This window comes from Leptopilina boulardi, unplaced genomic scaffold (assembly GCF_019393585.1).
Source record: "Leptopilina boulardi isolate dan_hultmark-lab unplaced genomic scaffold, ZJU_Lbou_2.1 LbouV2_121, whole genome shotgun sequence".
In the NCBI taxonomy this organism is placed as follows: Eukaryota; Metazoa; Arthropoda; class Insecta; order Hymenoptera; family Figitidae; genus Leptopilina; species Leptopilina boulardi.
The window spans coordinates 3,631,832-3,647,796 of record NW_026137665.1 but is presented as its reverse complement, the minus strand read 5'-3'; the positions used below and the strand labels follow the sequence as shown (position 1 = coordinate 3,647,796).

General features: G+C 23.1%; 1 protein-coding gene across 2 annotated transcripts; it reads right to left on the bottom strand.

The window, feature by feature from the left end:
* Nucleotides 1-955: 955 nt before the first annotated feature.
* On the bottom strand, nt 956-15,581 carry LOC127285685 (uncharacterized). Of its 2 annotated transcripts, none has more exons than XM_051311821.1 (19): nt 15,354-15,581; nt 13,737-13,888; nt 13,476-13,564; nt 13,305-13,368; nt 12,358-12,493; nt 12,209-12,264; nt 11,942-12,022; nt 11,794-11,857; nt 10,963-11,103; nt 10,250-10,420; nt 7,193-7,683; nt 6,601-7,051; nt 6,122-6,483; nt 5,751-5,979; nt 5,491-5,660; nt 3,872-4,064; nt 3,465-3,672; nt 3,187-3,377; nt 956-1,910 (listed from the first exon to the last, which is right to left on the bottom strand). In XM_051311821.1, the coding sequence occupies exons 2-19, from the start codon at nt 13,875-13,877 to the stop codon at nt 1,795-1,797; spliced, it is 3,354 nt and encodes a 1,117-aa protein (XP_051167778.1). In that variant the 5' UTR covers nt 13,878-13,888; nt 15,354-15,581; the 3' UTR covers nt 956-1,794. The 2 variants fall into 2 exon arrangements, with proteins under 2 accessions (XP_051167778.1, XP_051167787.1); XM_051311830.1 differs by lacking the exon at nt 15,354-15,581 and adding an exon at nt 15,009-15,099.
* Nucleotides 15,582-15,965: the final 384 nt, after the last annotated feature.

Here is a 15,965-nt window from a genome sequence, read left to right as displayed (position 1 = left end):
GTAACTTTAATAACTTTGTATAATAACAGTAAAATTTCTTAATTAAATCAAACGATTTGTTTTTTTTTTAATCAAAAATTGCTTACGAATGAAAATTATAAATAAATGTAGATGGAAAAATATTTGTTATATAATTACTTCACATTCACAATAAAATTATAATCTGTTCATCTGCAGAAACATAAAAAGAATTCTTTTTTTTGAAAATAATATTTATAAAATGTAACTTTAAATATTATTTCAAATTTTTATTTTAAAAACAAAGCAGTTCTCCAAAATAGCAAAATTTTAATAGTAATCAATGACAAAAAATAATTATTTAAATGGTGGTAGAAACACTTGGAGTAAATAGTTTTTTTGAAAAATTTTAATGGCATAGGAAAAAGTGAAAAACTGAATAAATAATTTTTTTGAAATTAGAAAATTTTAATCCCATAGAAACAGATGAATAAATATTTTTTTTCGAAAAATTTTAGATTAATTTTCGTAATAATGAAGAAAATAAAAGTATTCAACGTTGTCATTTTTTATTGTGAATATTAAATAAAGAAAATGAAAATGTTGGAAAATTTTAGTTAAAGATTTAAAAATTGCAAAGAAAAATGAGTTGAATTTAAATTAATTTAATTTAAATATCATTTTTTATAGAAGGAAAGTAGTTAAAATATTCATAAATTTCCAGAACTATTAGAATTTGAATGTAATATTTTTAAAATGCAATATATACAAAAATTAAATTAAACCAATTGATAAAAATCAAAAGTACATTTAAATATTTTTCGATGTTGCTACTTATTGTCTTATTATTATAAATTTTTGAATTTTAATTTTTTTGTTAAATAACTATCGACCACTGCGTTTCACTAACATTTCTAGTAATATAATTAAGAGAAATAAAAAAAATTTTTTTTTTTAGATATTTTTCGAATTTTCTCATTAGGAAGAAAAATAATACATTTCTATGTTTTTAGATTCACAATAGTGACAAAATTTATTTACACATTAATAGAAGTAATCGAAAAAGTCGTAAGCTTATAGTGAATACCATTACATTGTAATGTTAACATAAAACTTATTTTTAATTGTTGCATTCTCTTTTTAAATCTTTCAAACAAAAAAAAAAAAAACTTCATTCATTCACGGGTAAGATCTATATATAATTTTTTTTTTTTTTTCTAAAAATTATCCTTGTCAAATACAATTCTACTTAACTTTTGTTTTTTTTTCCTCAAAACTGAAAGCATTACAATGAGAACCTCATTCTTATCATTCTTTTATCATTCTACAATGAATCGTCTTTTGCATATATAATATATATATATATATGTGCTATATATATATATACAAACACTATGTTAAAACAATCACCTCAATTTAATTATTTATAGAAACGAGTACAAAAAAGAAAAAGAAAGAAAAGAAAAAGGAAAAAACAACAATTTAGAAAGAAAAAGAAAACATAATATTGCAAATATTAATAATACGAATTCAAAAAGTACAAAATTTAAACCAATTTTCTCGACTAGTTATTATGTAGTATTTTTAGAGATTGTTTTTTTTTTTTACGTACTTGTGAACATTATAATTCTATTCTCCATATTAATAAAAAATAAAACATTTATTAAAGAATATGAATAAGCAGCAATGTACTTTTTTTCTTTTTTTGTTAGTAAATTGAGACTAATATTTTTTTTTCACGACCAAATTTAACTGCGAATTCATTTTTTTCTTCACTTTGATTTGTACTTAATTCGCATGGAGATTTTTGTGGAGTATTTATCTATTTAGTACTTTTTAGCGTACCTCTGATGCACTTTTTGGAACAAGACCCAAGCTGTCTAACATACCTGAGGGACTTGTATTCTCAACGGGAAATGCGGATATTCTTTTGCATTTCACTAAGTGAGCAGCTGAAAATAAAACATTTTTTTAAATTTTATTATCTTAATTTTAAAATGCTTCTTGTTTTTAAAAATTATTGAAAAATGTTTTTTTTTTTAATGATTAAATAATATAAACACTAAGAAACTAAAATTTGTTCCACATTTATAGGTATGTGTTTCAACAAATTAAGAAAAAATATTTTTTAATTCATTTACATTATTTATTCATTAATTTATAAATTTCAATTATTTAAAAATTAAATTATAGTAAAAATCAAATTATTATTATAAATAATTACTATGAAATTTAATTAATTGTCAATTTAATTATTTTTAAATTCAATTATTTTTTATATGGCGCGATTAACACCGAAAAATAGAAATAGATTTTTTAAAAATTGTTTTTAACTTAGAAAGTGTTGAAAACTTTTTTAGTTTTTTTTTTTTAAATATCTTTTTCCTGGCGATTTGATATTTCAATATAATGGAATTTTAAAAATAACAAATCTAAATAATTGAATGATTTAGTTAATGAATTTGCTAGGAAAATTAATTTAAAAAATTGTAAAATTAAAAAAAATATGTAAACAAATTTTGGGACTGATTTTAAAAAATGTAAATTTTTTTTTGCTAAATACCTAGTTTGGAAAAATGTTATGTAGTAAAATTTATTTAATAAAACTTTTCTTTTTTTTAAAAAAAAAATTCTAATTGAGAAATCTGTTTCAAATAAAAAATTATCGATTATTTTGAAAAATATTGTAAAAAATAAATTTTTAGATTTAAGAAAATAATCAAGTTAAATTCATGTTTTTTTAAAGGCATAATTAAATTGCTTATCATCAACAATTTAGAAGAAAAAATATATTTTATTTTTGCAAATTGTCATGTAATTATTGAAAATTATTTATGTGGTTTTTTTTTTTAAATAATTTAAATCAATCAACTATGGTAAAAAATTTGTCCTAAAATCTTCATTAAAAATTATTATAATTATTTGACAGAAACAAATTTTTATACTTCTCAATTAAAAATGTTTAAAAGAAAAATTTCTAGGCAAAAAATTTGATTATTTTCTGCGTGATAAATATTTCTTTTTCAATCTTTATTCATAAACGTGAATTTCACTGACTTTATTTTAGTTGCAAGTTGTTTAAAAATGAATTAAAGTTTAAAAATCAAACAAAGAATATATATATGTAGATATTTGAATGAATCAACTTGTATGACGTCACACGTGTCATTAATCTGAATTAAAAGAATGAAAATAAATTTACAATACAGTATAATTAAAATAACTTACCAAGCAAGTTTCCATCATTTGTTGCAAAATTACATGGACATTTCATTTTCTTTTCAAGTGGTATACTGATCATTGGAGATGGAACAACGAGAGTTGTTTTCGGTCTCTCATTATGAATTTGTTGTTGATGTTCCTTAAACGCTCGCCAACAACATGTGACATATCGACATTGTTGACATCTTTGTTCTCCTCTGTATTTGAATAATTTAATTATTATTTATTAAACTTTTGAATAATATTGAGAAAAGAGAAATTCAATTTAAAAAAAATAAACCTACGGATAATGATCTATTTCATCAATATCTTCCTCACATTCCTGACATGGGAAACTATTGCTGGGAAGATTAACTCTAACTGGACCGGTATTCCATTTTTTCACATCTTTAGAAGCTTCTGAATTGAAATTAATCTTTTCAAATCGTTTAACCTGAGGTCTTTGACGTGTAATCATTGTTCCATTAGAACTGCCTTTATAAGGTATGACCTCTGCAAAAAAAAATATATTTTTAGATTCATTTGAAATTTTTTCATTTTATTTTTGCGCTGCTTTGCCAAAAATTTTAATTCTATATGGAAATTTAGAAAATAGTGAACAAATTTTTAATTATTTTATTTACGATTTTCACATAAAATCAAATTATTAATTTACAATAAAGAAATAAATATATTGTTTTAAAATACTTACTTGGACCTGATACATAATCGTGTAGTTCGATTTGATGATTTTTCAAGGAACTTCTTTGATTAAACCAAAGACAACACCTTGTACATTTGTTGCCTCTACCCTCTTCTCGTCTCACAATATGCCTTTGCATATGTAAAAGATATCCATGAATGCTTGGCGTGTTTACAACTCCCTCAGATACAAATTGTATCACCTGTAAAAAAGATAAAAAGTTTGGTAAAAACAAAAATTTTGTAAAACACACGAATTTTTAATTTGCATTCAGAAAAAAGTTACAGAATTATAAATTGCTTTATTTATCATTTATTTGAGTTTAAATTTTTTTAGAAAAATTGTTGTAATTTTTTTTTCTTTTTGCGTTAACTTAAATAGATTTTTTGCTACTTTGCGCGTAACTGTTTATGAATAATTGGCTGAATTATGATTTTATTATGACTTTGTCTAAATATTACTTTAAACTTTGTAAAATTTTTATTAACCATTTATAATCCTAAATAAATAAATGTTCATTATTAAAATGTTTAACGTCCGAGAGTTATATTAATTAGAAGGTTTCGTATGAATAAAAACGATAACATTCGGACCATTGTCCGAAAAAAATAAATAAAAAAAAATAATAAAAATAAGAAATTACAATAAAATAATAAATAATAGAACAATTAAAATAATAAATAATACAATAAAAATAAAAAACAAATACAATAAAATAAAATAAAAATAAATAAAAACTAATAGAACTATAACAATAAAAACAAATACCAAATAATGAAAATAATACAATAAATGATAAAATTAAAATAAACTACAATAATAAATTGAAATTTAAAATAATCTTACCAAAATTAAAACAATGTCAAATCATAGAGTCAATTGTAGTGTCAAATTTTAGTAAAAATAAAAACAAACGAAATAAATCCTAACGTTGGAAAAACATTTTTTTTTGTATTTGTTTATTTGACAATTTATTGTAATTTTGATAGACTTCCTGAAGAGGAAATCATGTAGATTTCGAAACGTTGGAGTGAACTTTTATTAAACAACAATGGTTCGAATGTTATCGTTTTTATTCATACGAAACCTTCTAATTAATAAATGTTCATTTTATTTTATGACAATTTTTTAAGGTCGATTGTGAGAAAAATTTTATTTCTAATTTTTATTTCATCACATTATTTGGTAAATTTTTTTTTTTTTTGTATTTATTTATATTATTTTTGTATTTTATTTTTACTGTATTTTTGTTATATTCTTTCAATTTGTCTTTATTTTAATTTATCTATATTGTTTCATTGTTATGTCTCATATTAATTTGACTTCTTTATATTTTTGTTTGTTGTTTTTAAATTAGTTTTTATAATTTTATTCATTATCAAACTTCTTGAAGAAGAAAACAAATCAGTGTGATTTTGAAACATTGGAGAAAATTTTATTAAAAATCTATTTTACCGAATGTTATCGTTTCATTATTTAACTTATTCCAATATATTTTACTCGAACGTTAAAGTGTTGATAATTAAATAAATAAGTTAATTATCAATATAAATCGAATTGACTGCATAATTTTAAATAAATACAATTCTAAGTTAAAATATTAAAAATACAATTTTCAATTTATTTACCTTCAAACAGTAAGGACATTGTAAACCTTCGCCATTTTCATGAACTTTGTAGTAATGATCAATAACATCTTTATGACTGGACGTACGATATCCGCAAGTTTCACAACGATAAGGCATTTCCGATGGATAATGCGTCAATGATAAATGATTGATCAGCAAAGAACTATTTCCTGTTGATAAAAAAAAAAGAAAAAATATATTAAAGATTTAAATTTTTTTCAAAAATTCATTCATTTTAAAAAGGAAATTTTTTTTTTTACCGAATTTATGCTCGCATATTGCGCAAACAACCATATCGCTATCCGAGTGACCAAAATTACTATGTGTTTCGGTGACGTGAATAGCAATCTGGTGTTGAGAAGAGAAAGCACTGCAGCAATATCTACAAACTGGTGAATCTGATTGACCAGGAACTTGACGTGGAACATGACTTATCATATGTTCCATAACTTCGCTGTTACTTCTCATTGTTGCGTTACACAAGAAACACTAGAATAAAAACATCGGAAATTATTACAAAAGAAAAATTAGCTTAAATTTTATTATTTTGTGAATTTTAATTTAGCAAAATTAAAAAACAAAAATTTTGAAACTCAATAAAATAAAAATAATTAATTGAATAACAAGAAACCTTGAATAAAAATGCGTTCTTATGCTCTTTTGGCGAGTGAGCTTTGTTTCCATCCATTGTCGCATAATAAAATTCCTGAAGTTGTACTTTTTCTCCAATTTTATTTTCCTTATCAAACGCTGAAAAATCAGGTGTACGACGTTTACTCTCTGGTTCAGGACTTCTTGTTTGCCATGCCCTCTTTCTATTTCTCTTATTAGTTTGATTTGTATATTTTTCATTTTGCTTTGAATGTGTATCAGAGTTTGGTTCCTTTGGAATTGTCACCATAGGAGCAAGTGGCGGTGGATTTGCATTAGAATAGGACCAATCATTAAATGGATTAGCCGAGATTTTTGTCAATCGATCTAAAAGACCCTCAGCTAAAAAAAAATTTCATTTGTGAATGAATAATAAACAAATTTTATTTTCAACACAAATAATGTAAAATTATAAATATAATAATTTTTTTTTAAAAATGAATTTTTATTCAAACTTACTTGTGTCCAATCTTGTTTGTTCAGCAATATGACGAATAATATTTTCAAAACCTTTTGCAGCGGTTGCACCAAATATTTCCCTCCAAACCAATTCATCAAGAAATTGTTGAATCATTTGTCTACTCAGTAAACTAAGTGTATTTTGAAACATTCTCGGTACAATTTTTCGCAAATATTCCATAATATGATAATTGCTCGTTGTATTTCGTGGTGTTTGTTCGCTAAATGCCGATTGTGTAACATTAGTGAAACCCATTTCTTGAAGTGTACTTTTATCAACAGTGAAATCAGTCAAAATAGTTGAATCCTTATGAACCCAATCCTTCAATGGATTTAGAATATTATTAAATCGACGTTTATATGATCTTTCACCTTCAATCACAGGTTCACAGGCTCTTAATCTTAATTCCGATGTTTCTGGATTCAATACACCCAAGACTTCAACTTTTACCTTTAAAATTTAACAAAAAAAATTCTATTCAAAATTAATTTCTAAAAATTTGTAAAATAGTTAAAAATTACTTTTTTTTATTTTTCATAAAAAAAAATTTAATTTCAGGTTCTGAAAAAATGCAAAAAAATTGACACAAACCTGACGTAAATTTCCATCTTGAGATGTAGTGCCAAGACTAATGACACCAACTTGAATCATTGAATTTTTTCCACCCATTATTGTACATTTGTCCCAAACTGCAGCCGTACAAATACTACGAAGAGTTGTGTAGAAATTTTTCACATAAACATTGCCCACTTTTACCCAAGAAACGACATTTTGAATGTTCGTTTGACAAGCCCAATGATAGATTAATTTTAAAAGAATTGTCGGTTGATGTGGTGCACCTTGAAATATTGAACCGGAAAAAACAGAGACAAAACGATCTGGACAACAACTCGAAACCCAAACGTATCCTCCAGAATAAGGAAAAGTGCCAGTATCACTGTACATTCCAAGTTTTAGTTTCACTTTTTGATAATTTGTACTATGCTGCGTACAATATTGTTCCGATCTCACTAAACCTTGTTGAATCAACCATTCGGCGAATTTTGTTGCCGATAACATCAATACACTTTTAACTTGTAAATCTGTTAGAGAAAAATGTCAAATTATAATTTTTATATTAATTATTTAATTATTAAATATAATAATTATATATATATATATGATGTATTCCACGTCAAAGTGTAAGTCCATCTGCAATTGCATCTCCGATTTTTTTGAGATTTTTTTCTTCTTTTAGTACTAATTGAGACTAGTTTCCATGAATTTTTTCAAATTTTTTTTAGCAAGCCGTTTTCGAGTTATGGAATTTTGAAAATTGGAGAATTTTCATGACTTTTAATTTTTGAATGCTCATAACTTCCTTAAAAATGCATCAATTTTAAAAATCATTTTTTTTAAAATGTGTGTTTTTAAACGTACTTTAAAAAAAAATCGAAATTTTTTTAAAACGATATTACTATCAAATTTTTGAGTTTTAATGATAAAAGTTCTTTTTACAAAACTTTTATGCCTAGCCCGATAATGGGCAAACGATTTTTACAATATTTTCGGAATTTTTCAAAAATTTTTGAATTTTGATTTTTTAAAAAATATTTTCGGGTTTTTTTTTTATACTACGTACTTTTATGTATTTTGATGCGCTGATTACGAAAATCATAGTGACAATACCCAAAAATTTGATTTTTACGGTGAAAACCATAAAAAAAGTAACAAAATTTATGTTTTTTTTCGTTTATTGGGTAAAACATGCAAAATTAAAAAAAAACTTTGAAACAAAAGTTATAGATCTTATTGAAATACATTTTTTATATCTTATGGATTTTTTTTAATTTTGCATATTTTACTCAATAAATGAAAAAAAAAAAGAAACGCATGAATAAGCTCTAAAACAAAGTTTTTAGAAGTTACATTTGATAGAATTTTAATCAGCAGAATATTAATTGAATATATTGAATTAATATTATTGAATTTTAATTGGGAAGAAAATCAATTTGATCGAATTTTAATTTGACAGAAATTCAATTTGGTCGAATTTTAATTTGCCAGAAATTCAATTTCACCGAATTTAAATTTTCCCGAAACGTTGTTTTTATAGAATATACTATTAGTGCAGAAAAACAATTTGACGGAAATCTACTTTACCAGAATATATATTTGTTCGAATATTAATTTCCCAGAAAGATAATTTGACCGAAAATTAATTTGACTGAAATATTTCGGCGCTAATTTTAAAATTAACCAATAGGAAATTATGAAGAAAATTCTGATAGGTTAAATTTAAAATTAGCGCCAAAATATTTCGGTCAAATTGATTTTCGGTGAAATTGAGTTTCTGGCAAATTAATGTTCGAACAAATATTCTGGTATATTAGGATTCTATTAAATTACCTTTCTGCTAAATTAAGATTCTATGAAAAAACGTTCCGCACAATATAAATTTCGATAAAATTGATTTTCTGACAAATTAAAATTCGATAAAATTGACTTTCTGGCAAATTAAAATTCGATCAAATTGGAATTTTGACAAATTAATTTTCGGTCAAATTATCTTTCGGAGAAATTAATATTCGAACAAATATACATTCTCGTAAAGTAGATTTCCGTCAATTGTTTTTCTGCACTATTAGTATATTCTATAAAAACAACGTTTCGGGAAAATTTAAATTCGGTGAAATTGAATTTCTGTCAAATTAAAATTCGATCAAATTGATTTTCTTCCCAAATAAAATTCAATAATATTGACTTTCTGGCAAATTAATATTCTGCTGATTAAAATTCTATCAAATGTAACTTCTAACAAATTTGTTTTAGAGCTTATTAATGCGTCCCGTTTTTTTTTCGTTTATTGGGTAAAATATGCAAATTTAAAAAAAATTCATAAGATAAAAAAATGTACTTTAATAAGACCTATAACTTTTGTTTGAATTTTTTTTTAAATTTTGCATATTTTACCCAATAAACGAAAAAAACCATAAATTTTGTCACTTTTTTTTATGGCTTTCATCATAAAAATCAAATTTTTGGGTATTGTCACTATGATTTTCGTAATCAGCGCATAGTAGTATGAAAAAAATAGTATAAAAAAAACCAAAAATATTTTTAAAAAATTGAAAATTCTAAAATTTTTGAAAAATTCCGAAAATATTGTAAAAATCGTTTGCCCATTATCGGGCTAGGCATAAAAGTTTCGTAAAAAGAAGTAGTTTTTTTGAAAAAATTTTGAAAAAAATCAATCAGTACTTCAAATGAGGAAAATGACTTTTTATCATTAAAACTCAAAAATTTGATAGTAATATCGTTTTAAAAAAATTTCGATTTTTTTTTAAAAGTACGTTTAAAAACACATATTTAAAAAAAAATGACTTTTAAAATTGATGCATTTTTAAGGAAGTTATGAGTATTCAAAAATTAAAAGTCTTGAAAATTCTCCAATTTTCAAAATTCCATAAATCGAAAACGGCTTGCTAAAAAAATTTTAAAAAATTCATGAATTCATGTGAAGTTGGTTTAAAGGTGTCAATCAACCAATTTTTTTTTTTATTAACTTTTAAATAAATCCCATTTTATTTGATTTTAAGAAAATATGAAATTTTCATTATTTATTTTGTATTAATATCATTAAGTATGTATTAGAAATAATAAAATTACCTAATTCGCCTCTTTCTTTTTGTGCAACTTGTGGTGTCACAGTTTTCGTACAAAGATTTGGTCTCGCAACAACGACCAACGATGGAAAAGTACGTCCTCCATTTATTTTATTAAACGTTATTTCTCTACCGTCAGGTAAATGTTTCTTTGATTCTTCAATATGATCGCCAACTGTACAAAAAGAATCAAATCAAATTAATTTCTAAATATTTATGTACATAAAAAATTGAATTTTTTATATTTAACAACAAAACAGCATGAAATTTTTTTATGAAAATTTTAAACTTACTTGATATTTCACAAAATTCTTCAAGGTTAAGCAAAATATAAAAAATATGCAAATGAATTTTTTTTATTACTTTTTAAATGACAATTCTAAATTTAAGCCAATCCACATTTTTTTTTTTTTTTTTTAATGAAAGATCGATTCTTTAAATATGTACATAATATGCATTTAATATTTTATTGTTTTTTTTTAAAGTCAGTTTGCTTACGTAAATATAGTTAAAATAAAAAAGAGCTATTGGATTGACACTTAAAAAAATTGTATTAAATTTCATGCGCAATAATTGAGAGAAATACATTAATAATTGATTTAAATATGGAATTAAAATATTATTCCAAACTGTTAGTACATATATGTTTAACAGTAAATAATTGTAATGTACTAATTTTTAAAATTGTAATTAATAATAATGATAATTTACACTTACCAGCATTTTTGCTGTTAACTGCAATTCCACCAATACTTGTGTCTTCAGTAGGTCTTGCTGGATGTTGTGCAACGGGCGTTGATAATTGTTTAGCAACGGTTTTGACTCTAACATTTTGAGTACTTGGTGCATTGGTTGTAACTTTAAAGAAATATTTTGTTAAATAAAATTAATAATTAAAAAAATATATATAATGTAAATAAAATTTTGTATTTCCTAATTAAATTATTGTACTATTGTTTAAAGACTTAAAAAATACTTGATAGATTGAAAATTTTGTATAAAATAAAATCGAAGTTTAGTGCCAGTGTATTAATATTCCTAAATATACAATTTTTCAAGAATAAATTTACTGACAAATTTGGATAAATCGAAATTCAGATAATTTTAAATTTAAATCAATTAGATTTTGGACAAATTAAAACTTAAATTATATATAATTATAATTAATTATAATTTAATTAACTTTAACTTTTGATCCATTGAATTTGCATTTGATTAAAATTTTAATTAACAAATTTATTTTCACCAATAAAAATTAAAATTGATTAAAATTTAAATCACTTGAAATTGAATTGAAATTTTGGATCAATTAAAATTTAATTAAATATTTATTTTTCCAAAATTTTGAGTTCTAAATTAAAAAATAAATTAACTTACTAAATTGTTTTCTCTTATTTTTTTCCCAATGTAGCATAATTTTAAATTCTCTACAATATTGTGTAAAATAAATTTTTAAAAATAAAACAATATAAATTTCAATAGATTGAAATTCTTTTCGATGATCCCTTGCGCTTAATGAAAAAAAAAAATTGATGATTATAAACTTACCTGGCGCAGCATGAGTCGCAGGCGTTGGACGTGATCGATTTCTTGTTTGAGTTTGGACTGGTTGCTAAAAAAAAAAATTAAATATATTAATATAATTTATTTCCATTATTATAATAATATACTATTTTGATTATAAATAAAAACTTACCTCTTCAATGATATCAGGTTGTGAAATTGGAATAACTTTTGTTCTTGGACGCATGGTAGTTCTTAATGGAACAGTTTTGTACTAAATAAAATAAAAGAGAAAATCATTTGTTAAATTTTTAATTAAATTTCAATATGTAAACAACATCTTTAAACAAAACAGTGTTCTTATTAAATATTAGATATCTGGAAAAAAACACTGGACAATTATTGCATTAATTTAATTTTAATATATATGTATGTAATTTTTAATAATTAAATTACTTACATTTTCAGATTGTAGTTGCGGATTACTAGTCGATATAGATGTAGCTGTTGTTGTACCTGTAATTGAAATAAAAAATTTTCTACTAATTCTAAACATTAAAATTCATCAAAAGCAAAAGAAAATAATAATAATATTTAAATTTACTTTACCTGGTTGAGTAGCAACTGTTCCCAATATTACTCCCATTCGAGGATCCATCACTAATTGTAAATTTCCTTGACCAGCTGCCGCATTGCTTATCATACTTAATTTTATCGGTTGAGCCTTATTTTGTATTGCATGATTCTGTAAAATTTTATTTTTAGTATATTATTTAAAAACATTTTTATTTTTTTAATTAGAAAATTATCTACTTTATCGATTAATGTTTGAAAATTTTTTTTAAACCATTGTAAATTTGTTCTTGTAATTGAATATTGAGAGTCATTAATAAGCTCTAAAATTAATTTATTAGAATTTTCATTTCCTAGAATTTACTTTTAGCCGAATTTTTATTTGTTCGATTTATTATTTAATAGTAATTCCATTTAATCGAATTTCAATATTATAGAATTGTCAATTAAATGAATTTTACACAGAATTTTTATTTCATACAATTTGTATTTGACAAAATTATTATTTTAATTTATTTTTATTACACAGAAAAAATATTAGAAAGAATAGATTTTTGTAGCCGAATTTTTATTTATACAACTTTCATTTGTCCAAATAAATATCTGGTAGAAAAATTTGTGCTCAAATTTATAAATCAACAAATTATAATTTCATTGATAAATTTTGATTGGTTATTTTTAAAATTAGTGCCGAATTTTTTTCTGCCCGATATTTATTTCAGTTTTTTAAAATAAAAATTTTTGCATTTTAAAAATTCTATAAAATTTAATTCGGACAAATGAAAGTTCTGTAAAATAAAAAATCGTTATTTTAAAAATTCCTTTAAAATGTAAATTCAGTTAGAAAATAATTCTTTCGAATATTCTTACTGGAAGGAAAAATATTCTTTGAAATTATATTCTGTGAAATGAAAATTCTAACAAATTACTTTCAAAACTTATTCATGTGAATTTTTTGCAAAAAATAATACAATTTTACTTACAACACTGAGTACTTGAGCTTGTGCATTAGTTGTAACTGTTGTTGGAATAGGAGCACTACTCGGTCTGTTAATTTAAAACAAAAAAAAAAATTATGTATTCAAGAATTTTGAAATTTTATCAATAATGCAAAATTTCAGTAATTAGTATTTAAATAAAATACAAATACTTACAATTTATATTCGTATCCAGAAACAACACCTGCTTGATGAATAAGTTTACCACCGCGTTCTTTTACTAATTCTTCTAAGGTTTTAGAAACCTAAAAATTTTTTTCAATATATAACTTAATATTTTTTTAATCTTTTTTTTTTTTTTACATATTTTTAAGGGGAGATTACAGTTGTGATACTTTTGATATATTGTCAGCTTTTATGAAAAAAAAATACATATCACAACAATGAACTGCCCTTAAAGAAATTTTCAAAACTTACCGAATCAAAATTTTCTTTATATTTTGAACGAAAACTTAATTGAGCATCGCTCAATGGCTCTTCTACACATTCCAAATTTAACGTCATATCTGGTGGGCGAACCATTGTCACTGATCGGGTTATTAATCGAGCCTTCGGCATAACGTTGGCTTCTATAAACAATTTTTATTTAATTACACTTTATATAAATAAATAATTAATAAATAATTAATTAACAATATAATTAATTTATAATATTTATTGGTAATTTACATTTTTATGTATAATAAATAATTAATAAAATAATAAAAAATTAATTTATAATTTTATATAAAAATAAATTTAATCAATTTAAATAATTATATAATTAAAAAATTGTAATTACCCTAACAGAATTGAATTTATTAAATTGAAATTATCGGAGAGCCGAATTCTACCACTAACGCTAATTCGACGCTAAGCGGAGTCAAAATAGTGACGTCAATAAATGCAAAGTATTAGGAAAATTTTGAGGGAATAAAAGCAATAAAACTAAAAATTATGTAATTATAAAATATCATGGTTAAAATTATTTATTGAAATACCACCACGGGCAACTTTAAAAAAAAGATACAATTTAATTCATTAATTCAATTGTTTTATAAAATCGCTGACCGAAGAGCAATATATAAGTCTAGATTAGGCTTTAAAGTTACAAAAAGTTGATTCAAATGGTAGTTGATTGATTTATATGAATTATATATTTAAATACATAAAACAATCAATTTCAATTAATTTTTATTATATACAAAAATAACTAATTAAAATTTTTTTACTTATTAAAAACAATTTATTTTTATTACTTTCCGAAGCCACAACTAGGGGGCACAATTATTATTTTCCAATTTAGACTTTGATCTCTTCTTTGTTATATACATTAAATGAGATATTCTTGTACAGGAACTAATTCAGTAGAAAATATAATAAAAACTATTTCTCTTTTTATTAGATTTAAATGAGCATATAGGCTAATTGAGATTTGTCAAAAGAAAAAAAAATTTTAAGGTTATGTTGTCTGGCAAAAATATCTAATATAAAAATATTTCGAAAAAACAAATAATTAACAAATAAAACATTGTAAATAAGAAAAAAAAGTGCTACCAACTATCACAATATAATAAACTTAAAAAAAAAACTATTTATATTTATTTTGTTGATAAAGGGTGTGTGCGTTCATATATAGGCAACCCGTCAGACAAGTTTTTTACATTTTCATAAAGATAAAAATAAGTTTACTTTAACAATACTACTTACTTGTATTATTAACAATAAATTATTATGTAAACAAAAACAATTTATTATCTTTCAAAAAAAAGTCAACAAAAATTTATTATAGTAACTTAACCTAAAAGGAAAGTTTTGTTACATACGCCAATGCATAAATATTGAGAGCCTTTACGCCATAGAAAACACGCGCTCTTATTTTTTTTTATGAAAAATATCTTTTTCTTTAAAAAGTCGTATAATTGAAATTAATTTTTTAAAATAAATTTTAGTCACTAATTTAATTTTCAAAATTGTTAGCGAAAAAAAAAAAAGAAAAACGATAAACATATATAAAAGTTTGTCTCATAAATTGTCATATATAATTCATTTTACCTGTCTCTGAGATTTATTTCACTATACAGTATCGCACAAAAGTTTCTATGATTTTCACAAAACACTGAACAGTTATTTAAAAATAAGAACTGATGAATGTATATTAAAGTAGACAGGACGTAACGAAAATCTCGCTACGACTGCATTATTGTGCATTTACCACATTAGAACAAGATGGCGGCACCGGCTTTCACCATCTGCTTATCAGTCAGGCCTATACTGGCCTGTGGTTGGCCTATTTTGCGATTTATACCGCCTATACGCCGCCTATGTATATGTATGTGTACTATAAATAGATGTATATATAGAGTATATGTTAGCATAACCTTAAAGTTCAAAAAATTCACATTGAAATTTAAGGAGAAAGGGAGAAATAAACAAAATACTATTCACATAACCTATATAAAATGTAGAGAATTGAAAAAGACAAAAATAAAATCACAAGACTTCTTTAGTAACAAACATTATGTTAAAAAAAATTTTAATTATAATCATCGTTTATTTTAGATAGATTTTAATTTTTAAATAGATTATAAAAAAAATAAAACTTAATAAATAATTTAAATAATTATATTATTGCAATATAATGTTTATAGAATGATATATTCAATC

Excerpts from the sequence above, each read along its gene's own strand:
- LOC127285685 (XM_051311821.1), bottom strand. The coding sequence starts at position 13,877 with ATGCCGAAGGCTCGATTAATAACCCGATCAGTGACAATGGTTCGCCCA. Across the intron at positions 4,065-5,490 it reads AATGTCCTTACTGTTTGAAG|GTGATACAATTTGTATCTGA; the intron begins GTAAATAAATTG and ends TCTTTTTTACAG. Across the intron at positions 1,911-3,186 it reads AAATGATGGAAACTTGCTTG|CTGCTCACTTAGTGAAATGC; the intron begins GTAAGTTATTTT and ends TTTTATTTTCAG.